A 26,729-nucleotide genomic window follows, 5' to 3' on the forward strand; every position below is an offset into this window, starting at 1 on the left:
GCCTCAGTTATGTCCATTGCCAGACACGGCTAGTCGCACTATCAATCCTGTCTTGCTTCGATGATCTGATCCTATCCTGTTCGCCGGGTAATTTTGGTACGACCTTCTCCTGTACAACTTTTTTTAAAAATTAAGAATGTTGATGATATTGTGTGGTTAGGTTTTATTAAGACTCCAGTACGAACGGGCTTGCAAAAAAAGAAAGAAGGAAGAAAAGAAGAAAATAAATTTAGAGCGTGAGAAATCTGGGAATAGTATAAAGGGGGGATCTAAATTGTTCGTAAAAAGCGACTGCAATTCATCCAGATATCTTAGATCGTCCCGTAGCCCGATGGTACATGCTGCCTTACTCAGAAATAAATACCGTAAATTCTACATTCATTGGAAAGATTCGTTACAGTCAACATACTTCTGCAATAATTATTATTTACTAAGCCTTATTTTGATCCGTGAACTAACTGCACTAATAATACTCAACGCGGCTTATTTCGAAGTCAGGGAACAGAGGAAATTTTTTTTGCTTCTGATTAAACGTACAATACAGTATAAAACGGTACTGTTAATATGCTTTTCTGCAGGAATCCGAAATCATCCGTGGCGGTATTTGTGTTTACACACTCGAAAGTTACTCAACGGTGCGGTAAGGCAAAACTGCATAAACGGAAAGTGGGTGAAAATGTTTGAAAGGTGGTGGTGGTGTGTGTATGTGTTTGTGTGTGTTAAATTCTGGTAGACTGGTTAGTTTCCCCTTCTTCACCTTGCATTCTAGACCAGTGTTTCCCAACCGTGGCCAATTGAAGATATTTGGACTTCAACTCCCAGAATTCCCCAGCCAGCGAATGCTGGCTGGGGAATTCTGGGAGTTGAAGTCCAGATATCTTCAAGTGGCCACGGTTGGGAAACACTGGTCTAGACTGTGTCAGACTGGTTCGCATTCCTGCCCATAGGCAAACTATACTGCTCAAAAAAAATAAAGGGAACACTCAAATAACCCATCCTAGATCTGAATGAATGAAATATTCTCATTGAATACTTTGTTCTGTACAAAGTTGAATGTGCACAACAGCATGTGAAATTGATTGTCAACTTTGATTTCACAGAAGTTTGATTGACTTGGAGTTATATTGTGTTGCTTAAATGTTCCCTTTATTTTATGGAGCAATATATTTCTTTTAAAAGGTTTTGTGCCTTAGGTATAATGAACCAGTGGGGGAGTTTATTATGAATATTAATAATCCATTGAATTTACTCCCACTTGTGTCCTCAAGGAGGTGTGGAGAAGAGACAGTGAACATATAATGTAGCTGTACTAACATTGTCCTGGTTTTTCTTGCTCGGGTAGTTGCAGCAACTTAAGTGGTGGATATTTCACTTCTGTTGACCCAAAATGTTTAGCAGAAGCTCCATTAGACTGTTTGATCTCCCATTGACTTCCATTTCCCCAAGAATCCACATCCCTATTGGATGCAAAATAACAGCAAACTCCCATTCCCCTTTTTCTGGCTGGTGGATCCCACTTCAGAGATCTTGAGAAATTGAATCTATTTTGCTTTGCTTTAGGACTTGGATAGGGATGAAGGCGTGGGAATTAGAAGATGCTTCATTTTCTACACCCAAGAACTATTAAGCTAGGATATTTCTCCTGATGCTTTTATACTTTAAGTTTGTGCGTCTATTGTTCCCACTCCCCCTGGTTGTCTCCCATTATTATTATTATTATTATTATTATTATTATTATTATTATTATTATTTAGATTTATATGCCGCCCCTCTCTGTAGACTCTACATCAAGATGACCAACTTCAAATAATGTTTATGAAAACCAAGGAAAGGAATTTAATATCTTTATTTTTGTAACAGTCTTGACAACAATCCTTTCAAAACCACAACTGCGACAAACTTTACAGGGTGTTGGGAAAAAATGGCAGGTAAGTTGTACTTCCTTTTATCATCTTTCTATCAAATTAAGATGTCCTCATTCTCCACAGGGATACCCAACTGGACTATGACCAGAGATTATTAGAAAATGCTAAGGATGTAATTTTCCCCAAGTGGTCATTGTGTGTGTGCGTGCACAGGGTGATGTTTATAAATTTCAGCCACCTAATACTGTATTTTTATTCCTAAAATGCCATGAGGTCTAGGCGGAGTTCAAAAGACTTTAGGAAAATAAAGGTACAGTGATCCATCTTTCTATTTTATTTTTTAAAGAAATTATAAGAGGAAAAGTTAACTGGGTTAGGACACATAGCGGAAAGGCTGGTATCAGTGGGTAACACACAGATTGCCTCTGTGTGTGTGTGTGTGTATGTTTTTGTAGATTTTCACAGGTATAGGTATGTTGGCATATTCGGGTCTTTTCCCGTGTAAGGTTGATAGACTCTTGATGACGTTTTGACGAGGTCCCACTCTTCAAGCTGATGCTTTTGGCTTTTGCTCAGGTGAACAAAGCCAAAGGCACCAGCCTGAAGATGACGTGTGGGACCTCATCGAAACATCGCCAAATATCCTGACTAGAAACTACAGGAGATGGGCTTGGCCAGGTACCACTAATTCAATATAATCATAAAAGATTATTGTAGGATAAAATTAGGATAGGAATAGTTACCTCAAGCCAGTTTGGTGTAGTGGTTAAGGCATCAGCCTATAAATTGGGAGATTGTGAGTTCTAGGCCTGCATTAGACACAAAGTGTCTAAGTGGCCTTGTCCAGTCACTCAATTCCAGCCCTAAGAAGCAGCTAATGCTACCTAGGGCTGGAACACTTCCTAAATCATGCTAAGAACATGGCAGGGCATTGTCCAATTGGTCACCAGGAGTTAAGACTGACTCAAAAGCATAACAAATATCTACCTTGGTCTGATTGATAAAAAGGTAAAAGAATATTTTTTTAAAAAAAAATCAGTTACAAGCTTCTAATTAGGACAATGTTCAAACTGGAATGCTGTTCCCGATTGCAGAAAATATGCCTCTGGAATTCCTACTTTTAAGTAAATATTGATTTTCTTCTCTTTTTTAAACATCAGGGAAAGAAGTATTGATTGTGTACGCAAACCAAGAGCCCAAATCTCTAAATGGTTCGTTTAAAACCTTGACAATGGAAAAACTGAAGGAGCAAGGCTGCAACGTCACTGTTTCAGACTTATACAAAATGCAGTTTGAGCCAAGGGCGACAAGGAAGGACATAGTTGGTAGGCACCACTGATGAGGCAGACATATGCATTTGTGGTTTGTATTCACAAGAAAAGGTGCAAGAAAGAACAGGAAGAGGGGCAGGCTGATGTTGGTTAAGAAAAAAGTAAAATAAGATATTAACTTATGAATAATGGATAAAAGTGTGTAACTGTGCATGTTGTTTGTATCATTGGAAGGTATACGCAGTGATAGGAACCCCTCATCATATGAACTTTTCGAGATACGAACCTGGGGTTTAAGATTTTTTTTGCCTCTTCTTCCGAACTATTTTCACCTTACGAACCCGCTGCCGCCGCTGGGATGCCCCGCCTCTGGACTTCTGTTGCCAGCCTAAGCACCCGTTTTCACGCTGGTGGGATTCCTCTGAGGCTCCCGTCCATGGGAAACCCCACCTCTGGACTTCCGCGTTTTTGCGATGCTGCAGGAGAATCCCAGCATCGCAAAAACAGGTGCTTCGCTGGCAATGGAAGTCCAAAGGTAGGGTTTCCCAGCGGTTTCGCTGAGGCTTCCCTCGCTGGAAAACCCCACTTCCGGACTTCCGTTGCCAGCCGAAGCACCCATTTTCATGCTGGTGGGATTCCCCTGCTGGGATTCTCCTGCAGCATCGCACAAATGCGGAAGTCCGGAGGTGGGGTTTCCCATGGAGGGGAGCCTCAGGGCAATCCCACCAGCGCGAAAATGGGCCTTCAGCTGGCAAAAGGGGTGAATTTGGGGCTTGCACGCATTAATCACTTTTCCATTGATTCCTATGGAAAACGTTTCGTCTTACAAACTTTTCACCTTATGAACCTCGTCCTGGAACCAATTAAATTTGTAAGGCAAGGTATCACTGTACATGTTAATTTGTATGTGAGAAGGTCGAGGGGGGGGGGGAATAAAGGGTCCATTTTACTGTAGTACAAGAGTACTATATGGGAAAAGTTACCGTATATACTAAAAAAAAAAAAAAGGCTGAGATGGCAACTCTTCAAATGCAACTAGATTGTGTGTTATGTTGTACCTCTAGGCGACCTATACAATCCTGATCATTTCAATTATGGAATTGAATCCTGGAAAGCTTATGAAAATGGATGTCTGGCTGAAGATTTAATTGAGGAGCAAAAGAAAGTGAACAAAGCCAACTTGGTGATTTTCCAGGTAATTATTTTTCCCAAAGCTTATTTATGCGAGACTTCAGGTGCTGGATCAAATTGGTTAAAAGCTTGCATCCTGTTGAGGCAAACCCTTTGGACTTTGGAGTTTAGGGAAATTTTAGGTTTGTGCTTGCTTTGCTTCGATCGTATCGTCTAAGAATTTTCAAAATATTATCCCTTACATTTTGGTCTAATGGTTGCTGGTGAGTGTAATATGCTCCTCAAAATTTTGAGCTACCTGTCCTCCAGATGCGTGGAAGTCCATCTTCCATTTTGGCTATCCAACTGAGGTCAAGTTGGTTGGGACAGAGAGTGTCTGGATCCATGTATCTAAGGAGTATTAGGTTGGAAGTGACAGTTCAATAGATTAATTTATTTTGGTTAAACTTTCCCACTAGCCTTATAGGTAATACTGGTTTTGTTTTTGAAGAAATGCAGATATTTTTCAAAGATTATTGAACAAGCTGAGGAAAATTATTGCTTTAGATCAGTGTTTCCCAACTTTGGCCACTTGAAGATATTTGGACTTCAACTCCCAGAATTCCACAGCCAGCAAATGCTGGCTGGGGAATTCAGGGAGTTAAAGTCCAGATACCTTCAAATGGCCAAGGTTGGGAAACACTGCTTTAGATGATGTAGACCAGGGATGGGAAACCATGGGCCAAAATTTTATGACTTTGTGGACTACAACTTCTAGTATTATTGAGCCAGCCATGCTGCTCAGCAATTCTGGAAGTTGAAGTCCACAAGTCATAAAGAATCTATCTGACGTTTGATATATCTTGCCAATCACTATACTGAACTAGAAGGATCCATGTTAGAGGCACAGTGTTGTAATAATAACGCCAGACTTTGTTGCTTTATACTTATTTGCAATACTTCCTGTTAAATTCTTGCCTTTCTGAAGAAGTTGGTGTCTATGGGGCATTTTAGAGCCAAAGATATCAATACTTTCTTGTATTCTTATCTAGTTTCCTTTATATTGGTTCAGCGTGCCAGCCATCCTGAAGGGCTGGATGGACAGAGTCTTAGTCCAAGGATTTGCTCATGAGTACCCCAAAATTTATGATTCTGGTTTACTTAAGGTAGGTGGCCTATAAATATACATTCAACTAAGATTTTATTGGCCTTAATAACGTCTCTTTGTATCTTTACTGAAGATAGTTAACAAAATATAATTAAGGGACCAAATAAAAAATAGATATAATAATATAAACTCTTCAACTGTGGAATGTACAGTATTTCACAAATAGAATAGTCACAAATATCAACCTGACTTCAAACCCAAACAAGGTCAGTCATTTCTAGGTAAAGAATCTAGGTTAGCAAGATTAAAATCTGTGGACTTCAATTCCCAAAATTAAATTTTCATGTAATGTACCTCTGAAAGTAGATTACATGGATATTTAATAGCAAAGGAATTTCATCAGTGTTACATAAAACATTTACACTAAATGTGACATATTTTCTTGAAAGTCTTATAACCATTCTGGAAATTTGATTTAAGGTTGATAAACTTCATTAAGAATTCTTGTGGCACCACATCCCATTTAAACCTAGTTTAGCAAATCCTCAAGAATTGATCATGACAATTATTCAAATGTGGCATAACACTGCTAGAGCTCCACAATATAAAGTGTTAACTTCCTGTAGGATCCTGGTGTTAGATATAGCCAACCATTTATAGCCTTTCTTTACTAATGTGCTGTTTTTATTAGAAACATAGAAGACCTCATGGTCCATCCAGTCTGCCCTTATACTATTTCCTGTGTTTTATCTTAGGATGGATATATGTTTATCCAAGGCATGTTTAAATTCAGTTACTGTGGATTTACCAACCACGTCTGCTGGAAGTTTGTTCCAAGGATCTACTACCCTTTCAGTGAAATAATATTTCCTCACGTTGCTTTTGATCTTTCCCCTAACTAACTTCAGATTGTGTCCCCTTGTTCTTGTGTTCACTTTCCTATTAAAAACACTTCCCTCCTGAACCTTATTTAACCCTTTAACATATTTAAATGTTTCGATCATGTCCCCCCTTTTCCTTCTGTCCTCCAGACTATATAGCTTGAGTTCATTAAGTCTTTCCTGATACGTTTTATGCTTAAGACCTTCCACCATTCTTGTAGCCCGTCTTTGGACCCGTTCAATTTTGTCAATATCTTTTTGTAGGTGAGGTCTCCAGAACTGAACACAGTATTCCAAATGTGGTCTCACCAGCACTCTATATAAGGGGATCACAATCTCCCTCTTCCTGCTTGTTATACCTCTAGCTATGCAGCCAAGCATCCTACTTGCTTTTCCTACTGCCCGACCACACTGCTCACCCATTTTGAGACTGTCAGAAATCACTACCCCTAAATCCTTCTCTTCTGAAGTTTTTGCTAACACAGAACTGCCAATGCAATACTCAGATGGAGGATCCCTTTTCCCCAAGTGCATAATTTTACATTTGGAAACATTAAACTGCAGTTTCCATTGCTTTGATCATTTATCTAGTAAAGCTAAATCATTTACCATATTACAGACCCTATATATTAGCAGTGCTCAGTTTTCTAGAAATTGGCAAATTTGAAAAACAAATTGAAAACCAAGAGATTTATAATGAATTGTCTCCTCTATTGCTGAAATTGACTAACAAAGGCTGTACATGAATCAGGGCAACATCAAATATTGCTTTGAAGCTTAATTACCGTCTATGCCACTATAGAAACACTAGGGGGGAGGGAGTTTTCACTGAATCTGTTGCAAATTAAAGATCTCAAAAACTGAATTGTATGAAAAACTGGCTTCAAAATAAAGAACTTGAAAAAAATCCTACAATGTGTTCTGCTGGCGTGTCCCAACCGCCCGTAATTACAGGGTAATTAGTCCAGAGAGACACACACCACACGATAGAAGGAAAACCAAAAGTCTTTATCAACAGAAAAAACTCCCTTTTTAAATGTCAAAGGGATTAAATGCAATCCAATTTCTCACCCAGTAACTGGGAAATTGAATCCAAATTCCAAAGTCCAGAAAGTCCACACACAATCTTGAACAGGGAAGCAGCAAAACCACGATCTTGACGAACTATGAATCAGATAAACTTCCACAAGGCTAAACCAGCACACCGTTCTTTTTATCTGTAATTACAGCAGCCCCACCCAACCACAGGTGGCCTTACTTATCTCCTGTAATAATCCTTTAGTTGTTCTCTCCTATGCATCACTCTACGCATGCGTGGATCTGTCATAAGTTCTTGTTCAGAATCCAGGGATGATAAGGATGATTGATCTCCTCCTGGACTGTCTGCCAAACTCCCCCCCTTCCTTGGTACTCATGCTTCCTTCGTCAGAGGAGCCTTCGTCGAGAGATTCTGTCGGGAGCAAAACAGACCTGTGACATGTGGATGTTTCCCCCACACCCACCTCCACATTCCTTGGGGCAGGAGCTGGGCCAGAGCCAACCACAACACAATGAAGAAATGTATTTTAGATGCGCTCAACCTGCAATTGGCATATTAAGCCGAGTTCTTCCTATGGAAACTTATAGCCTATTAACGAAGCTTGACCCAATTGACAGTCAATGGTTGTTTGTGGATTTTTCATATGTATTACCGTATTTTTCAAAGTATAAGATGCACCTTAGTTTTTGGGGAGGAAAATAGGAGGGGAAATATAACTACCAGGTATTCATCTGGTTAGAATCCTTAGTCTGGTCAGCTTCAGCACATTATTTTGTGCTCTGGCTAGGGCTGAAAAAACCCTTTTTCCAAGGGAATGGCAATGAATAAATCCTACAAGTCGTGAAGATCGTTAGCATCTTGTTAGGGCTGAAAAAAACCCTCTTCTGAAGGAGTAGCAATGAAAACAAGTCTGCAAACTGGGAAGAACAGGAAGATTGTTAGCACCTCATTAAGGCTTGGGGAAAAAAGTTTCAAAAAAGTTACATTCAGAGTATAAGATGCACCCAAATTTTCAGCCTCTTTTTTGGGGGGGGTGGAAGGGAGAGGTGCATCTTATATTCTGAAAAATACAGTAATTATGTAGCTCTGTCAATTCAGTATTTTAAACTGGCCTTTAAAACCTTGTTGCATATTTTTAAAGCACAATGCAGCTCTCTGAAATGTTTTTATTCTAAAGGATACTGTTCTATTTTTTAAAAAAAATCACATTGTGATGTAACTTGGCTGCCGTTTAATGCTGTACGTTGCACTGTGGGGGGTTTGTTCTGTTGTATTGAGTGTTGATTTAGAATATATACATAAAACATGCATTCCATTCCAGAATAAATTAGCCTTGCTTTCATTTACCACTGGAGGAGATGAAGAAATATATTCAAAGAAAGGAGCCAATGGTGATATTCGTTACCTTCTATGGCCCATACAGGTATGTGGAGACCAAATGCAAATGCTGGTTCAAACTTGGCTTCTGGAGAATTAGATAGGGACTGAACTCCTCTTTCAGTTCTTCAACCGATCTCAGTCAGTCAGTTATGGCAAGCAAACTGTGCAGCTGATTGATACAAGCATTCAACTGCGCTCACCACTGGACATTTTGCCTGTTTCCTCCAACCCAGGGGTAGACAAAGTTGGCTCTTCTATGACATGTGGACTTCAACTCCCAGAATTCCTGAGCCAATCATGCTAGCTCAGGAATTCTGGAACTTGAAGTCCACATGTCATAGAAGAACCAACTTTGCCTGCCCCAACCAATTGGGTTCTTCTCTTGCTCTTAACTTGTGGTCTTCCTCAATGTAGAGACAGATATAGGGTCTCCTGCTTGGGCAGGGGGGTGGACTAGATGACCTACAAGGTCCCTTCCAACTCTGTTAATTTGTTAAAGCAAGCAATCCTACTTTCCCTCTATATTACATGGGCAGGAATGGTGAAACTTTTTGGGTTCACGTGCCAAAAGGGTGTATGTACGTGTGCTAGAACACACGCACATGGCCACATCCACGCCTGTGCAACCCCAGCTGCCCCTTCTGCATGTGTACAAACACCCACCCCCGTTGTATATACTCCTGGTCAGTTGGAAAATTGTGAAGAGTTTGCAGATTCTGATTCAGATAGTGTTTATGAATTAGTGGCAGGTCCTGGGTTACGGGTGTCAGAACAGGTGGGAGGCCAGCCACAGGACATTGCTATGAGCCCAGACTCCAGTGAAGAAGAGACAGATAATACATGGTTAAATCCGCATTTCAGGAGGGTGCAGAGACACAGAGAACAAGTGTTAGGGAAGAGATATTAAGGGGAGGAACGGGTTAATTACTGAAGTGATTTATTCATCACGTCCGGGTGCCAGCGGGGAAGAAGGGTGGAGTTCTCAATGTTGTAAATCCATTATGGACGTGCCCCAATACAGCTACGAAGTAAGCAAATGTTTTCCCTGCTATTTAACAGCTGTTTTAATTGCTTTGAACTGATGCTGCCTAGCCATAAATCTTAAGATAAGGGAGGAGGTTTGGAGAAATGCTGTTGTGTGCTCTGATCGTGAAGAAAGGAAAGGAAAGAATTTGACTGCCTGTAATGCATTTTGAATACGGATTTACTTATAAATCTCTGCATCCATTAAGCATTATTCCCAATTAACCAAAGTTCCAACCAGAATCCAGAACACCCCTCCAATCCCTATGCATGCTCACAGGCCTCACTGCAGCCTGGGACGGTGAAAAAATGGCCCAATGGTGAAACCGGAAGTTCAGAAAAATGGACTTCCAGTTTGCCTGTTATGCTTTTTTTTTGTACTCCAGAGCCTTCCAGGAAGCTTCCTGAAGCCTCCAGAGGAAGAAACAGCCTTCCCAAGGCTCAAAATCAGCTGGTTAGTGCGCGCATGCATGCTGGAACTGACGTAGGGCAACACCTTATGTGCCCTCTGTCAGGAATTAAAAATGCCTGGGTAATATCTTAATGCAGAAAGTAGGCCTCTGTTGAGAATGCTGAGTCAGTCAGAGGCAGTTGAGCGTGCCGCAACCTAGTAATTATGTGAAAAGTATTTAAATAGGCAAGAGCTCTTTGCTCTTTCTCTCTGTCTGTTTGCTGTGTGCTGTTGCTGTTTGTGGAAGTATGCTTTGAAGAAGCTGTAACGCTGTAAAAGTTGGTTCCTGTAAGTTATTGAACTAAGATAGTTGTAGCAAGGTACTAGTAAGATACTAGTTTATTGTATGTATAGTATAGATAGTAGTAGTAGTATAAAGAAGTAAATACATTTTTCCACAACTTCCTACTGCTGCTGTGTTTCATTGAAGACTTCAACTCCATTTCTACTAGTCTGTGGCTGGCTGGCTGGCTGGTTGGGTTGGTTGGCTGGCTGGACTGGTTTGCTGCTTGGGCACAAACGGGCTAGTTTCTGCAAATGCAAGCTCTGATACCCTCTGATATGATTCTGTTTGCCATCTCTGGACTAGGGCTTCAAAACAACATTGTAATTGTACTATAGCTATAATTGTACTAAGCCTGTATGCTTCATGTGGTTGAGAAGTGTCATGAACGGGCTATGTCTAATGAGAGCTGCATAGAAATTTATTGGAATAGCCAAAATAGGTAATTGTTGGCCCATTACTATTATACCAGGAAGTAGGGTCCACTTGGCTTATTGTGTGCACCCAAGCTCCAAATACTGATAATTATCTTAAAAGCCGTACCTTTCTTATCTGAGATTGGAATTCTTAAAGGACTTCTTGTCCCACATAAATCTACAAAGGCTTTGGAGCTCTGGGCCTCTCTATTTTTTATTTATCCCTGGCTCCTTCTTGCCAACTTTGCCTGCAAGCTACTGTGAATTCAGCTTTACAATATTATATTATATTATATTATATTATATTATATTATATTATATATTAGAATAGAATTTTATTGGCCAAGTGTGATTCGACACACAAGGAATTTGTCTTGGTTCATATGCTCTCAGCGTACATAAAAGAAAAAGATGCATTTGTCAAGAATCATGTGGTACAACACTTAATTATTGTCATAGGGTCAAATAAGCAATGAAGAAACAATAAGCAATTATATTTATTAGATCTATATGCCGCCCTTCTCCGGAAACTCGGGGCGGCTCACAGGATACAAAAACAACACAACAACAAATCTAATTAATTAAAAATTACTACTAAAATCCCATATATAATAAAATCAGTCAGCCAATTCATTCACAACCACACATTACATCTTGTAAAGAGAGGAAGGGGGCTTGGTGTAATTGTCCCATACCTGGCAACATAAATGAGTTTTGAGGCTCTTGTGAAAGGCAAGGAGGGTAAGGGCAATGCGAATCTCTGGAGGGAGCTGATTCCAGAGGGCCGGGGCCGCCACAGAGAAGGATCTTCCCCTGGCCCCTGCCAGACAACATTGTCTAGCCCAAACCTGGGCAAAGTGCGGCCCGGGGGCCGGATGCGGCCCGCCCGCTGTCTATGACCAGCCCGCAGAGGTAGGAAGGAAGGAGAAATAGAGGGAGGAAGAAAGGAGAAATGGAGGGAGGGAGAAAGGAAGAAAGGAAGGATAAATTCTCTTTCCATGCCCCTTTGTAAAAGTCCAATAAATGCCCATTTTTTAATTGTTCATTGGTTTCATTGGCCTTTCCAATAAATTTAAAGCAACCCCCCCCCACCTTTCAGGGGGGGGGGGAAAGGGAGGAGGAAGAAGAAAAGGAATCCAAAGGTATTTTCAGGCAAAGCCTCCACTATGTTTTCTCAACTAACAATGTAGGTCAGTTGAAGAGAGGCACCTGAAAGGAATATTTTGAAAGAGAAGTAAAGAACTGCCCAAAAGCAGAAATAAAAGGCAGAGAAAATCAGAGAGACAGAAGCTTTTCTCCATCTGAGGAAGGAAGGAAGGAAGGAAGGAAGGAAGGAAGGAAGGAAGGAAGGAAGGAAGGAAGGAAGGAAGGAAGGACAAATGGAGGGAACAAGGAAGGAAGGAAGGGGTGGGCAATTAATTTATAATTATAATATAATAATAATAATATAATATAATATATAATTATAATTGTTAATTATATTAATCCGGCCCTCTAAAACCATTCCAATTTCTCATGTGGCCCTATGGCAAAATTAATTGCCCACCCCTGGTCTAGCCGATGAGACCTGGAGAAAGCCAACTCTGTGGGGCTTAACCAGTTGCTGGGATTCATGCGGCAGAAGGCAGTCCCATAAGTAATCTGGCCCAATGCCATGTAGAGCTTTATAGATCATCACCAACGTTTTGAATTGTGTTAGGAAACCAATCGGCAACCAGTGCAGTCCGCGGAGAGTTGGAGAGACATGGGTGTATCTGTGAAGACCCATGACCGCTCGCGCGGCTGCCTTCTGCACGATTTGGAGTTTCCGAACACTCTTCAGAGGTAGCCCCATGTTGTTGATATTTTTGTTTTTAACTGCATCAACAATGGTCTAATCACAAGCCAAACATTATGGCTTTTACTGTGTTTCTTTCTTTTTAATTCCAGCATGGAACCTTGCACTTCTGTGGTTTCAGTATCCTTTCCCCTCAGATCTGCTTTGCCTCCGAGTACGTGACAGAAGAGAAAAGAAAGCAAATGTTGACGTCATGGGCCCAACGGCTGCAGACCATTTGGGAGGAGAAACCTATTCACTGTGTGCCGAAATGGTACTTTGGGGACATTTGAAAACAGAGCAGCGAGATGAATGCAAAACGATGAAATTATTTGCTGAAACACCACCCCACAAATACTTGTTTCTGTATTTTCCCTTTCCATCTTGGGATATACAGAGGCAATTAATAAAATAAAATTGAATTAGAGACTCAGTATCTTGTCTTATTTTCCACCCATTTCCTTGGCATCAAGACTAATGCAGGAAATCAAAAGCCCTTATAGACTTTTTGCAATGAAACAGGAAAAATGAACATATGATGTATGGTTTTGACGACTGGACAGGACATATTGTAGAAAGAATTTTATACTGTAACCATAGAATAAGAGATACAGTGGAACCCCGACATAAGAGCTGCTCTACTTAAGAGCAACTCGAGATAAGAGCTGGGAGGGGAGAGATATTTTTGTTCTACTTACAAGCCCAAATTCGAGATACAAGCGCCAAGGAGCTGTCTCCTGAAGCCAAACGCTAACTTCCGCGTTCGGCTTCAGGAGACAGCTGCGAAGCGGCGCGCGTGTTTTAAAAGGTTGCAGCCGGCCTGGGGGGCTCGGGGGGGTGCTTGCAGCTTTCTTTCTTGCTCTTTTTCTTTCTCTCTTTTACCTTCCCTTCCTCTATTTCTTCTTTTCTTTCTCCTTCCCACCTTCTTCCCTCCCTCCCTCCTTTCACTCATTCCTCTCTTACTCTCCCCTTTCATAAGTTTCCTTGCTTCCTTCCTCTGTTCCTGTCCCTTCCCCCTTTCTTTCTTTCTTGCTTTCTTGCTTTCTTTCTTGCTCTTTTTCTTTCTCTCTTTTACCTTCCCTTCCTCTATTTCTTCTTTTCTTTCTCCTTCCCACCTTCTTCCCTCCCTCCCTCCCTTCACTCATTCCTCTCTTACTCTCCCCTTTCATAAGTTTCCTTGCTTCCTTCCTCTGTTCCTGTCCCTTCCCTCTTTCCTTCCTTCCTTCCCACCCTCCGTCCATTCATTCACCCATTCCTCTCTTGATCGCTTAAAGCCGGTCCCTGGTGCAAAAAGGGTTGGGGACCTCTGTCCTACAGGATTGGGTGGCAGAGAAGTTGAACATATGTAAATTTAAAAGTTTAAGAAAGTTTACAAGTTAAGTGAAAGAAACTTCATTATTCATTTATATGTACATGTACATTTCTTCATTAAAAACATGTCTTTCTGCATAATTTAGACTAACTTTGTGAGTTTTTTGAGGGCTGGAACCAATTAAAATTATTTACATTAATTCCTATGGGGAAAAGTCGTTCGAGATAAGAGCTGCTCGACTTAAGAGCCCAGGTCCGGAACGAATTAAACTCGTATCTCGAGGTACCACTGTACATGTATAATTTTACTTACAGTTGTTATAAATAAGATTGGAGGCTCCTTCTTTATATCTTCTTTCCTATTTTTTCTTTTAGTTTTTTTCCTCTTTTCTTGCACTTTTAGCTTTTTTTCTTACTTTATATTAGTTTTCATTTTAATAAAGTTTTTTTTTATTTTTATAGACAAACAAACCATACAATACATGATTAATTCATCAGTGCATCATCTGCATGCTTCTGTGCCTTCTCCCTATTCCCCAATTATTTCTCATATTCTAGTATTTATCATTTCATTTGTTATAACATTTCACCCTTCTTTCTTTACAATATCTCTTCTCCAACCGATCATAAATTTGTGTCTGTATCTGAAAATATTCCGAGTCCTCTCTTTAAATATCAAGGTCAATCTATTCATTTCTGTACAATCTAATATTTTCTTAATTATTTATTCCTCTATAGGGATTTTGTCTGCTTTTCATCTTTGTGCAAATACTATCCTCACTGCTATTATCACATGTACAATCAAGTACATATTTTCTAATGGAAGATACTTTTCTTGAAAAATAATGGAACAATATGATATATAATGATTTTGATTTGTTAAAACAGAAATGATTTATCGGTATAATGAAAGAAACGAAAGGAATGAAGCGAATAGGAAATACATTTTAATTGTTTAATAATAACCCTCCTATGTATATTGATATTGTTATAATTAGATTAAGACATGATGGGAATGGTATTGTTTTCTTTCCTTCCTGGGATTCAGAGAGAAGTAAATTTGGAAATCTCTTTTGCTAAGGGCAGCTACGATAAAATGAGGGTTTAAAAAGCAGGAATGAGTTAAGTAAGAATGCAAGAAATTGACTGAAGCACGACAGCATAGTTTTGGAAAATAGCAAATAGCCAAGAGAAATTTAGATAGCTAATAACACTTCGAATTCAAATGAAGGCGAAGAATAATATCTGAAATCCGGATGATAGTATTTGAAAAGGAGGTAGCACAGTGTTCTGTCTGGGTTCCCCCAGACCTCAACACCAACTGGAAAAAACAGCCAGACACTCTGGTAAAAGCAAAAGTACTTTATAGCTGGAAAAAATAAACACAGAGGAAAACCTGTTCTTCCCAACAGACAGGCTATAATACTTTACAGCAGAGTCCTGATGTCCAGACAATACAGCAAGCTTCTTGCTGGCACACCCACCCCAAGGTTTCAGTAGTCAAAGGCACAAACCAGGATTCCAAGACGCCAAAGTTCACAGCCAGGTCCCAAGACTCTCAAAGATAAAACTCCACAAGCCAGGAAGGGTGGGTCTGCCTTTTAGCCTTTCCAAAGAGCACCACACCCAAACCCAGCTGTTGCCTCTTTAATGCTGAAAGTACCTAGCCAATTGGTCCCTTCGCTGTGTAGCTCTTCTCTGTCGCAGATCAATTATGGCTTGTGCATTTTCCTCTAAGGAATCCAGGCTGCTTGCTGGGGAGAGCTCCCTCTGGGGGGACTCTGGCTGTCCTCCCTCTTCTTCAGCCTGGGATTCCTCCTCCTCGTCTGCCTGCACCTCCTGTTCCTCATCCTCTCCCTCTGAGCTGGAAACCGACAGAAGATCAGCCGTTCCCTGAGGGGCCTCAGACGGAACCACAACACACAGGATGAATGATATGTATGAAATTAAATTGGATAAATAATTAGGAAAAATAAATTAAGAATTTGACATTTGATATTATATTGTATTGTATTTTAATTTGAGGTATGTGGATTTGAATCTCTGTAAGGTGTGGAAAAACAATAAAAATTTATACACACACCCGCCCACAAAGTACATATTTTCCTTATTAAATTTCTTTGGAAAAATACCAAAAGGAAAAATTTCAGTTTTAAATCTAGATATTAGTGTCATTTCTTCTAACCATGTTTTAATTTTTATCCAAAAATGTCTTGTTACTGGACATGTCTGGTACGAGCTGCCCCAAGTCTTCGGAGAAGGGCAGCATACAAATCTAATTAACAACAACAACAATAATAATAATGTCCACCACAAATGATGATACGATCCAGGTAACTGATGACATTTCCATCCACACAGCATATCATACTCCTTCCCAATCTTAACATTTCGTGATACATTGCATTGCAACTTTGATTAACCACATTAGGGTTAATTATGCTGGCTGGAATAATGGGTTTAACAGGTCAATGCAGTGATAAAATAGGGGAAAACTAAGGTAAACAGATTTCATTGAATCCTTGTCCCTGCTCACTTGCCTAGCAGAAGGTGCTCTGGATAAGATTTCCAATGATTTGCAAAATTATAGAATATAGAATGTACTTTAGGTGTCATTTGACCAAGACTCCTTTGGAAATGCTTTGGTTGCTTTGGAAATGGATGTTCCAATGATTTGTAAAAGTATAGAATATAGAAGGTACTTTAGGTGTCATTTGACCAAAGCTGCAACTGGTGGACATCCAGTTTGAAAATCTCAACTCAAAAGGGAGCCCACAAGAATTCTCTCTTAAGCTTGGGACATACGAATGTTGCAGATAATTTTATAAAATGGGTAAAATTGATTTATACTTTCCCAGAAAGCACAAATAATTTTTAATGGGTCTTTAATCAAATCATGTGAGATACAAAAAAGAGCAAGATAAAGGCTGTTCATTGTTCCCTCTTTATTTTGGTTCTTGAAATACTGAATAGAGACATAAGACAGGATAAGATGATTTGGGCAGTAAAGATTTTAAAACAGATTTATAGGTCAAGAGCTTTTGCAGATGAATTGAAATTTGACTATGAAAGATCCCTTTAAAGGAATTTGAAACAATAGACAAAAGAATTTGATTCATTAGCAGTTTTTAACATTAATATAGCTGAAGATGTTAATAAAAATATGAAAATACAAGATCAAACAAAATTGATAAATTAGACTTTAAGATTGAGAAGGAGGCAAAATAGTTGGGTATTTCTATAATAAATATGAATTGTATATTATTCCAAAACAGATATGTTAAGACATGGAATGAAAGTAAACAAAATATGTTAAGTGAAAATAAAATTTTCATTAATGAGAAGAATTTATGTGATTAAGATGAAAATTTTACCTAAAATGTTTTAATTTCAAACAATAGCTATTTTGACAACTTATGCAGCATTTAAAATGTCAAAAGGATATATAGTGGTCCCCTGAGTTTCGCGATCTCGATCATTGCGAAACGCTATATCGCGATTTTTCAACCCGGAAGTAAAAACACCATCTGCGCATGCGCGCCCTTTTTTCTATGGCCACGCATGCGTAGATGGCGCCGGGCAGATCAGCTGCTGGGCGGCTTCCCTGGGTCTTCCCCCTCTTGCTGGCGGGAGGGCGAGCGGCGGGCATCAGCGAGGAGTTTGCGTGGGCGGCGGGGAAACCCCAGCGCCGCTTCCCAGCTGAGTCCTGAAGCCAAACGCGGAAGTTCGCTTCAGGACTCAGCTGGGAAGCGGCGCGAACGAACGGCGTGGGCGGGCGAAGGGCGGGCGCGCGTGCAGGCAGGCGGCGGACAAGTGGCGGGCGCGGCAGCAGCAAGGAGTTTGCGTGGGCGGCGGGGAAACCCCAGCGCCGCTTCCCAGCTGAGTCCTGAAGCCAAACGCGGAAGTTCGCTTCAGGACTCAGCTGGGAAGCGGCGCGAACGAACGGCGTGGGCGGGCGAAGGGCGGGCGCGCGTGCAGGCAGGCGGCGGACAAGTGGCGGGCGCGGCAGCAGCAAGGAGTTTGCGTGGGCAGCGGGGAAACCCCAATCTTCGGCTCCTCGCTGCTGCGGTGGAAGTAAAAACACCATCTGCGCATGCGCAGATGGTGTTTTTACTTCCGCACCGCTACTTCGCGAAAAACCGATCATCGCGAGGGGTCCTGGAACGGAACCCTCGCGATAATCGGGGGACCACTGTACAGTGATACCTCGTCTTACAAACTTAATTGGTTCCGGGACGAGGTTTGTAAGGTGAAAAGTTTGTAAGACGAAACAATGTTTCCCATAGGAATCAATGGAAAAGCAATTAATGCGTGCAAGCCCAAAGCTCACCCCTTTTGCCAGATGAAGCGCCCATTTTTACGCTGCTGGGATTCCCCTGAGGCTCCCCTCCATGAGAAACCCCACCTCCGGACTTCCGTGTTTTTGTGATGCTGCAGGGGAATCCCAGCACCGCAAAAACGGGTGCTTCGCTGGCAACGGAGGTCCGGAGGTGGCGTTTCCCAGCAAGGGGCGCCTCAGCAAAATTGCAGCATCACAAAAACACAGAAGTCCTCGAAATCCCACCACCAGACTTCCGTGTTTTTGTGATGCTGCGATTTCGCTGAGGCTCCCCTTGCTGGGAAACCCCACTTCCGGACTTCCGTTGCCATCGAAGCACCCGTTTTTGCACTGCTGGGATTCCCCTGCAGCATCGCAAAAACACGGAAGTCCAGAGGTGGTTTTTCCCATGGAGGGGAGCCTCAGGGGGATCCCAGCAGCGCAAAAACGGGCGCTTCGCTGGCAACAGAACTCTGAAGGCGGGGCATCCCAATGGTGGCGGCTTGTGTTTGTAAGGTGAAAATAGTTTGGAAGAAGAGGCAAAAAAATCTTAAATCCCGGGTTTGTATCTCGAAAAGTTTGTATGGTGAGGGGTTTGTAATATGAGGTATCACTGTATCTGAATTTTTATGGCAGGAAAAATCAATGAGTTAAATATAAGATGCTACAACATGATTTGAAAATGGCTTGGGATGCAAGTAAAGCGTTTATTAGAGATTATAAAACATAATAACTGAAGAAGAAGAAGAGGCAGAAAACCCCCCAAAATATTTTGGATGAGAGCAAATGAAAAGATTGAAGAAATTTTCAGAAAAGATAAATCTCTCTTAACAAATTAAACTTTTACAGCAACAGCTATTAAGGGAAATGGATATGAAACAACCATTTAAAGCAAATTCCCCCCCCCCAACCCTCAGCCTTTGACTTTGCAAGGGAAAACAGGAAATGGCTGGCATATGAGCTAGAAAAGAAAGGAAAAAAATGTTGAAACTTCAAGAGATAGTGCATTAATGGTTAATGTGTCTATGCAAAAAGCATTTCATCAGTATTCCAATTTTTCTAAAAGATGTGTTATTTCTTTGCCGAAAATATACAAATATCTTAGAAAATAGAATCTACAAAGGATTATAGAGGAAGAAAGAAAATTATGAACGAACTTATAACAATAAGAGAAATTTTGGAAGGTATAAAAAAGCTCAAGGAAGGATGCCGGGATCTGATAGATCAGTGATGATGAACCTTTTTTGGTTCGCGTGCCAAAACTGGGAACACGGGGAAGTTGTGCATGTGCATGTCCACACCCATAATTCCACACGTACCATGCCCATGCCCACATACCCCCTCTGCTCTCAGCATGCTATGGAAGTGTTTCCCAACCTTGGCAACTTGAAGAGATCTGGACTTCAACTCCCAGAATTCCCCAGCCAGTGAGTGCTGGCTGAGGAATTCTGGGAGTTGAAGTCCAGATCTCTTCAAGTTGCCAAGGTTGGGAAGCACTGTGCTATGGCACACCCATTTTTCGTTCTCCCCCAACTTCAGAGCCTTTCTAGGAGTCTGGGGAGGGCAAAAACAGCCTTCCTCATCTCCTCTGGAGGCTGACAACAGGCTGTTTCCTGACTTCCAATGGGCCCGGAAGGCACAAAAATCAGCTAGCACACGAGACCTGAGCTTGCGTGCCCACCAATATGGCTTCACGTCTCACTTGTGGCACATGTGCTATTGGTTCCCCACCACGGTGATAGATTATCAGGTTTGTACTATAAAGGTTTTGAGGATAAAATTTCGGAATCTCTTCGAAATGAAATGTTCTATCTTACAACTCTAAGTTGTTTATTTAGGCCACCAGATCTGATCCCTTCAGCTTTGTACCAGGGTGGGGCTATATGTTTTTTCTGTTGGATCACCCTGGTATATTGAAGGAACGTCACAGCTCCTTTTTGCCCCTAGGCCCAACCCAGGGCCATTTCAAGGCAGTTAATTTATTCATAGCCAACAAACTATGTTCTGTATGTATCACATGTTTTTGCTGAATTTTTAAAATTAAGGGAGACTAGGATAGCAACAGAAAAAACATATAGCCCCTCCCTGGTACAAAGCTGAAGGGATCAGATCTGGTGACTTAGAGGTTAATTCTCTGCCTTACAAGGCAGAAGCCCCAGGATCAAATCCCAGTAAGGGTATGGCTAGCTGATGAGGCCAGAACAAGGCCGAAATAGTGCTATCCTAGTCTCCCTTAATTTTAAAAATTCAGCAAAAACAAATGATACATACAGAACATAGTTTGTTGGCTATGAATAAACTAACTGCCTTGCAATGGCCCTGGGTTGGGCCTAGAGGCAAAAAGGAGCTGTGACGTTCCTTCAATATACCAGGGTGATCCAACAGAAAAAACATACATATATACATACATACATACATACATACATACATACATACATACATACATACATACCACCAGCCTGAAGATGACGAGTGGGACCTCGTCGAAACGTTGCCAGAAATTTCTGAATCCTACACGGGAAGAAAGCCGAATATACCAAGGCCGTCATACCTGTACCCGTGAAAATCTGCGAAAACACACACACACACATATATATAGTCACACGTTTTTGCTGAATTTGAAAATTAAGGGAGGCTAGGATAGATCTATTTCTGCCTTATTCTGGCCTTATCAGCTAGCCATATCCTCATTGGGACTTGAACTTGCAACCTTGGCCTTGTAAGGCAGAGAATTAACCTCTAGGCTACAGTATCCAATCCCTTAAACTCTGTACCAGGGAAGGGTTACATGTTTTTTGTGTCGAATCACCCTGGTATATTGAAGGAACATCATAGCTCCTTTTTTGCCTCTCGGCCCAACCCAGGGCCATTTCCAAGGCAGTTAATTTATTCATAGCCGAAAAACTATATTCTATATGTGTCACATGTTTTTTCTGAACTTGAAAATTAAGTGAGACTAGGATAGAACTATTTCGGCCTTATTCTGGCCTCATCAGCTAACCATACCCTAGCAACACACATACACACACGGGGGGGAGGGGGCGGCTACTGCCCGGACAGGAGGGAACTGCAGTGGGGTAGCGAAAATGGAGCTTCACCCCAGAGCACCCAATTTGCACTGAAAGATGTTGAAAGAAAATTAATAAGCCACGCCCACAGTGTGGTATTAAAATTTTTGGTAGCCCTTCCCTGTATACACACATACATATATACCCACTGTGGCTAGCCTTTAAGTGTCTAATCCACCATAGCTAACTTATACAACAAATGTGGCAACCCTGATAATTCCTTTCCCTAATGGTATTAAACTGACTATAAGCCTCACAGTTTATGGATTGTAATTTTAGTAGCATTAACCATGTGTAATTGACAGACTGGATTTGATCTGTTACTTGCTATTTTATCTTGCAAATTTTGGTTGCATATTTTCTGAGTGTTTTTGTTTGTTTTGGTATCTGGTCTATGACTGTAATAAAATTGAATTGAAATTTAAAAATGCTCAGGTTCAAGTACCAGACTAGGATCAAAAGTGATGTGAACAGAGATTTTCAGGTTTTTTGGCCTTCATCCTTTTAGTTTTACAGATAGCAGCATGTCAAGACAATGTGGTCTTTGAATGAACCACACGATGTCACCCTTGCACTTCAAATTGCCAAGTGAATCAGTATTGCATGATCCAGAATCAGAAAGTTATTTAGAATGGATTTTGGCATTTTAGAAACATAGAAGATTGACGGCAGGAAAAGACCTCCTGATCTATCTAGTCTGCCCTTATACTCTTTCCTGCATTTTATCTTAGGATGGATATATGTTTATCCCAGGCATGTTTAAATTCAGTTACTGTGAATTTATCTACCATGTCTGCTGGAGGTTTGTTCCAAGCATCTACTACTCTTTCAGTAAAATCATATTTTCTCACGTTGCTTCTGATCTTTCCCCCAACTAACCTCAGATTGTGCTCCCTTGTTCTTGGGTTCACTTTCCTATTGAAAACACTTCCCTCCTGAATTATTTATTTAATTTGATTTATATGCTGCCCAATCCCGAAGGACTCAGGGCGGAAATGTTTCGATCATGTCCTCCCTTTCCCTTCTGTCCTCCAGACCAGTGTTTCCCAACCGTGGCAACTTGAAGATATCTGGACTTCAACTCCCAGAAATCCCCAGCCAGCATTTGCTGGTTGGGGAATTCTGGGAGTTGAAGTCCAAATATTTCCAAGTTGCCAAGGTTGGGAATCACTGCTCCAGACTATACTGATTGAGTTCATTAAGTCTTTCCTGATACGTTTTATGCTTAAGACCTTCCACCATTTTTGTAGCCCGTCTTTGGACCCGTTCAATTTTATCAATATCTTTTTGTAGGTGAGGTCTCCAGAACTGAACACAGTTTTCCAAATTTTTATCCACTCTTAATCATTTCCAAAGCCCTGAGAAAGGACTGATTAATCTTCATTGGTTCTAGGATAGGAAAAAGCAGCAGGAAGGAATCTTTTGTCTTAGACAAAGCATAGCGGCAAATTGTGGTTGCTCTTTCCTTGTTCTTATTACAGGAAGTCTTTACTTACTTGAAGTAGACCCAGAGACAGGGTTTTGAGCAATCGGTACTTTTATTCAGCTCAGAGAATAAGTGACAGCTCAGCAAGGTAAAGTGACAATTCAGCGAGTACCGACTGACTCTGCCTGGAGAAACCGCTCCTTTTATATTTTTGCGGTTCCCGCCAAAGCTAGAGCCGGCCGCGTCTGAGCCAATCAGGAGCGACTTCCTGCTTGGGCTCAGACAGCGCCGAAAGAGGAACAAACTATTTACAGAGTTACAAGGTAGCCATTACAGGATACAACACCCCTCCCCTCATAGTTGGACACATCCATCAAGGAAGCCATGTGACAAAGTCGTCCAATCGGTGGGGCCTCTGAGGAGCTCGCGCTGACCTGCGCAGTTCAATTTCTCCTTCGCCACCGACTGTGGAGGATGGCTCGCCGCTGTTCTCCCGGTGTGGCGGACTTGGCCTGGCGGGCCCAACGAAGGCTTCGGAGGACGAGGATGGTTCGGCGTCGCTGGATGGTTCCCCCTGGCCCGATAAGTCTCTTTGCGTGTCTCTTATTTCGGGCAATGTACTAAAGTCTGTTGAAGGGGGAGAGTCCATGTCAGCGGTTTGTGGCAATTGATTTTCTGTTCGCTTTCGAATGTGGTCTATGTGTCGTTTCCACAAACGACCATCCTCTAGTTTAACAACATAGGTCTTAGGTGCATTTTGCTTAACAATAATTCCCTTCATCCAGTTTACATTTCCATCAAAACTTTTTACATATACATTTTGTCCCAAATACATTTCTCTTTCAGGTTTTGTACACATTTGGTTATTATTAACACAGAACCTTGGGTTTAACCTGTCTAGTGGTGACCTCAACTTCCTTCCCATCAATAACTCTGCAGGGCTTACATGTGTGTGCGAGTTAGGGGTAATGTGTTGGGTGAGTAAGAATTGGTCCAAGTTCTGTTGCACATCCCCAGGGCCTGACCTGCGCAATGCCTCCTTTGCCACCCGTACGTAACGTTCTGCCAATCCGTTAGCCCAGGGCGAATAAGGCGAGATGAGGGCATGCCTGACCCCTAGGCCATCTAGGAACAATTCGAATTGCCTGGCTGTTAGCTGTGGCCCATTGTCAGACACTAAGAGATCTGGGCACCCATGGGATGCAAACAGTCTGCTCAATACCTTGATAGTGGCACTTGTGGTTATGTTGTTCATTGCTATTATTTCCAACCATTTGGAGAAGGCATCAACCACTATTAAAAAATACTGAGACCCCACTGGGCCAGCAAAATCAATGTGGATTCTAGACCAAGGACCAGCAGGCTGTTCCCACTCAGCCGGAGTTGTTTTGGGGGGACTGGGCCGTGACTCTTGGCACGGATCACACTTTGAAACCCAACTTTCAATATCAGCATCCAGCCCTGGCCACCATAAATGCCCCCTTGCCAGGCTCTTCATCCTGACAATCCCAGGATGACCCACATGTAACATTTTGAGTACCTTTCCCCTTAGGCTTTTGGGGATGATCACTCTATCCCCCCACAGCAAACAACCTTTTACATACGATAACTCAAGTCTCTTGTTTTTAAAATCACACAATTCAGGTTTCACAACATCATTTTGCCATCCCTTTAGAACACAGTTCACCACTTGTTTAAGGATTTGATCTTGCTGCGTGTGTGCAGCTACCTCTTTTGCTGTGGTTAGTGGGTTTTCCTCGAGTTCTATCATTAACACATCTGTGGAAGGAACAGGGTCTTCCACTAAGTCTGTTATGGGGCATCTGCTGAGACCGTCTGCATGATTGATTTCCTTCCCCCCCTTGTGGGTGAGCTCATACTGATACCCTGAGAGGAAAAGAGCCCATCTGATTAGTCTTGGAGACATAAAAGGTGGAGTGGGCTTGTTGGGGGCTAGCAGGCCTAGTAGGGGTTTGTGGTCAGTGACTAGCTCAAAGCTTCTTCCAAATATGTAATTGTGAAACTTCTTTACCCCTGCCACTAATGCTAGAGCCTCCTTGTCTAACTGGCTATAATTCCTTTCTGTGCTGGTCATGGTTCTTGAAAAAAATGCTATTGGGGCCTCTGTCTTATTAGGTAGAACGTGAGCTAGGACTCCTCCTATGCCGTACGGCGAAGCGTCGCACGTGAGCCTAATGGGTAGTGAAGCACTATATTGGACTACTACACTTTTAGAAGTTAATAAATTTTTTATTTGAGAAAAAGCTTCACGTTCAGTTTTCCCCCATGTCCAGCGGGCTTCCTTCTGGAGTAAACGATGGAGAGGCTCTGCTACTGTTGCCTTCTGCTTTAAAAAAACGGAATAAAAATTAAGGAGGCCCAAAAATGCCTGCAACTCATTCTTATCTCGTGGCTCTGGGGCTTCTCTAATTGCTCTCAGTTTCTCTGTTGTGGGGTGGATACCTTCCTTATCTATTTTATATCCTAGGAATTCTATACTGTTGGTTCCCCAGACACATTTATCAGGCTTGATTCTTAAACCTTTGTCCTGTAACCTCTTAAGTACTTCCCTTATTCTTTTGTTTACTTGTTCCTGGTTTTCCCCTGCAATTAAGATGTCATCAAAGTATGGAATGGCCCCATTTACCCCTGACAATAGGCGTTCCATAATGCTCTGGAATATTCCTGGGGCTATGCTTACCCCAAACTGTAACCTCGTGCATTTGAAAGCCCCCCTGTGCGTTACAATTGTTTGAGCGTTTGCTGTTTGTTCATCGACCGGAAGTTGCTGGTAAGCTTGCGCCAGGTCGATCTTTGCGAACCTTTTCCCCTCCCCCAGGGAGTGTAGCAGTTGTTGCACAACCGGGATGGGGTAGGGGTGGTGTTGGAGTGCCTTGTTTAGGGTCGATTTGTAATCAGCGCAAACTCTTAAAGAGCCATCTGGCTTCAGAGGGGTAACTATGGGAGTTTCCCATGGCCCCTGCTCCACAGGGACCAAAATACCTTGACTAATGAGTTTGTCCAGCTGTATGTCTAGTTTGGGGAGGAGCGGCAGGGGGACCCTGCGAGGTTTTAGTCTGATCGGTGGGACCTTGGGGTCAATAGAGAAAGATATAGGGGGCCCCTTATACAATCCCAGTGTGGGGCTGAACACTTCAGGGAACTCTTTCACAAAGTTAGGCATATCATAACAGTTTACATTACACACACCCGAAATCTCGATCCCCAGTGGTTCCATCCATGCTAAACCCAGAAGAGAGTGCTTGGCCCCTGTTACAATAAGCATGGGAAGGGTACATTTAACATTCTTGAATGCGATAGGTACATTTGCTGTTCCCAAGACCGAGATTACTCCCCCCTGAAAGTCTCTAATCACCAAAGAGGTTTGATTTAGGTCAGCCTTAGATACATTAGGCATATATAGTTTAAATTTTTCCCAGGGCATGATGGTATATCTAGAGCCCGTATCCAGCTCCATTGAGCAAGGTTGGTTATTGAGTAACAGTGATATAACAATTTTAGCCCCTTTTTTGGTTGCCGTGGTTATTCACGGAAAATTGAGAGTTACCTCTATAGTAGTCGCGGTTAGCGGTTGAGTAGTTCCTTTGACCCGCGTTGCGGAATGGTCTCCTTTCTCGCGCTTGGGGGGGTCTGGTTTTGAGGTCGCTGGTATTGCGGTGTGGCAAATGTTTTCCTCTGGCGCTGTTGCTCTGCATGCGATGGCGATGTGGCCTCTCCGGTTGCAACGGCGGCATGTAGCGTCTCGGAAGGGGCATCGATGGCGCTGGTGATTTCCCCGGCAGCCCGCGCAGGGGGCTGGGTGAGTAGCTCTCAGGTGTCTCGGCTGGTCTTGCACCAGGAGGCAGTTGTTTCCGCTGGGAATTTGTTGGCTGTTGTCTGTTTCCACGGCGCTGGGAGACGCGGAGTCGATTTTTGCAATGAGTTCTCGCCTTCCGTGCTCTT

At 42.0% G+C, this 26,729-nt stretch overlaps 1 protein-coding gene across 8 annotated transcripts; it reads left to right on the plus strand.

Annotated features, from left to right (window-relative positions):
• The first annotated feature begins 11 nt into the window (after nucleotides 1-11).
• Nucleotides 12-13,076, plus strand: NQO2 (N-ribosyldihydronicotinamide:quinone dehydrogenase 2). Of its 8 annotated transcripts, none has more exons than XM_070749100.1 (8): nucleotides 12-96; nucleotides 579-640; nucleotides 1,755-1,928; nucleotides 3,026-3,190; nucleotides 4,201-4,331; nucleotides 5,299-5,412; nucleotides 8,596-8,697; nucleotides 12,757-13,076. In XM_070749100.1, the coding sequence occupies exons 3-8, from the start codon at nucleotides 1,922-1,924 to the stop codon at nucleotides 12,934-12,936; spliced, it is 699 nt and encodes a 232-aa protein (XP_070605201.1). In that variant the 5' UTR covers nucleotides 12-96; nucleotides 579-640; nucleotides 1,755-1,921; the 3' UTR covers nucleotides 12,937-13,076. The 8 variants fall into 8 exon arrangements, with proteins under 8 accessions (XP_070605201.1, XP_070605200.1, XP_070605202.1 ...); XM_070749099.1 differs by having other exon boundaries at nucleotides 1,780-1,928; XM_070749101.1 differs by having other exon boundaries at nucleotides 1,861-1,928.
• The last annotated feature ends 13,653 nt before the right edge of the window (nucleotides 13,077-26,729 follow it).

Source organism: Erythrolamprus reginae, chromosome 3 (genome assembly GCF_031021105.1).
Source record: "Erythrolamprus reginae isolate rEryReg1 chromosome 3, rEryReg1.hap1, whole genome shotgun sequence".
Taxonomy (NCBI): domain Eukaryota; kingdom Metazoa; phylum Chordata; class Lepidosauria; order Squamata; family Dipsadidae; genus Erythrolamprus; species Erythrolamprus reginae.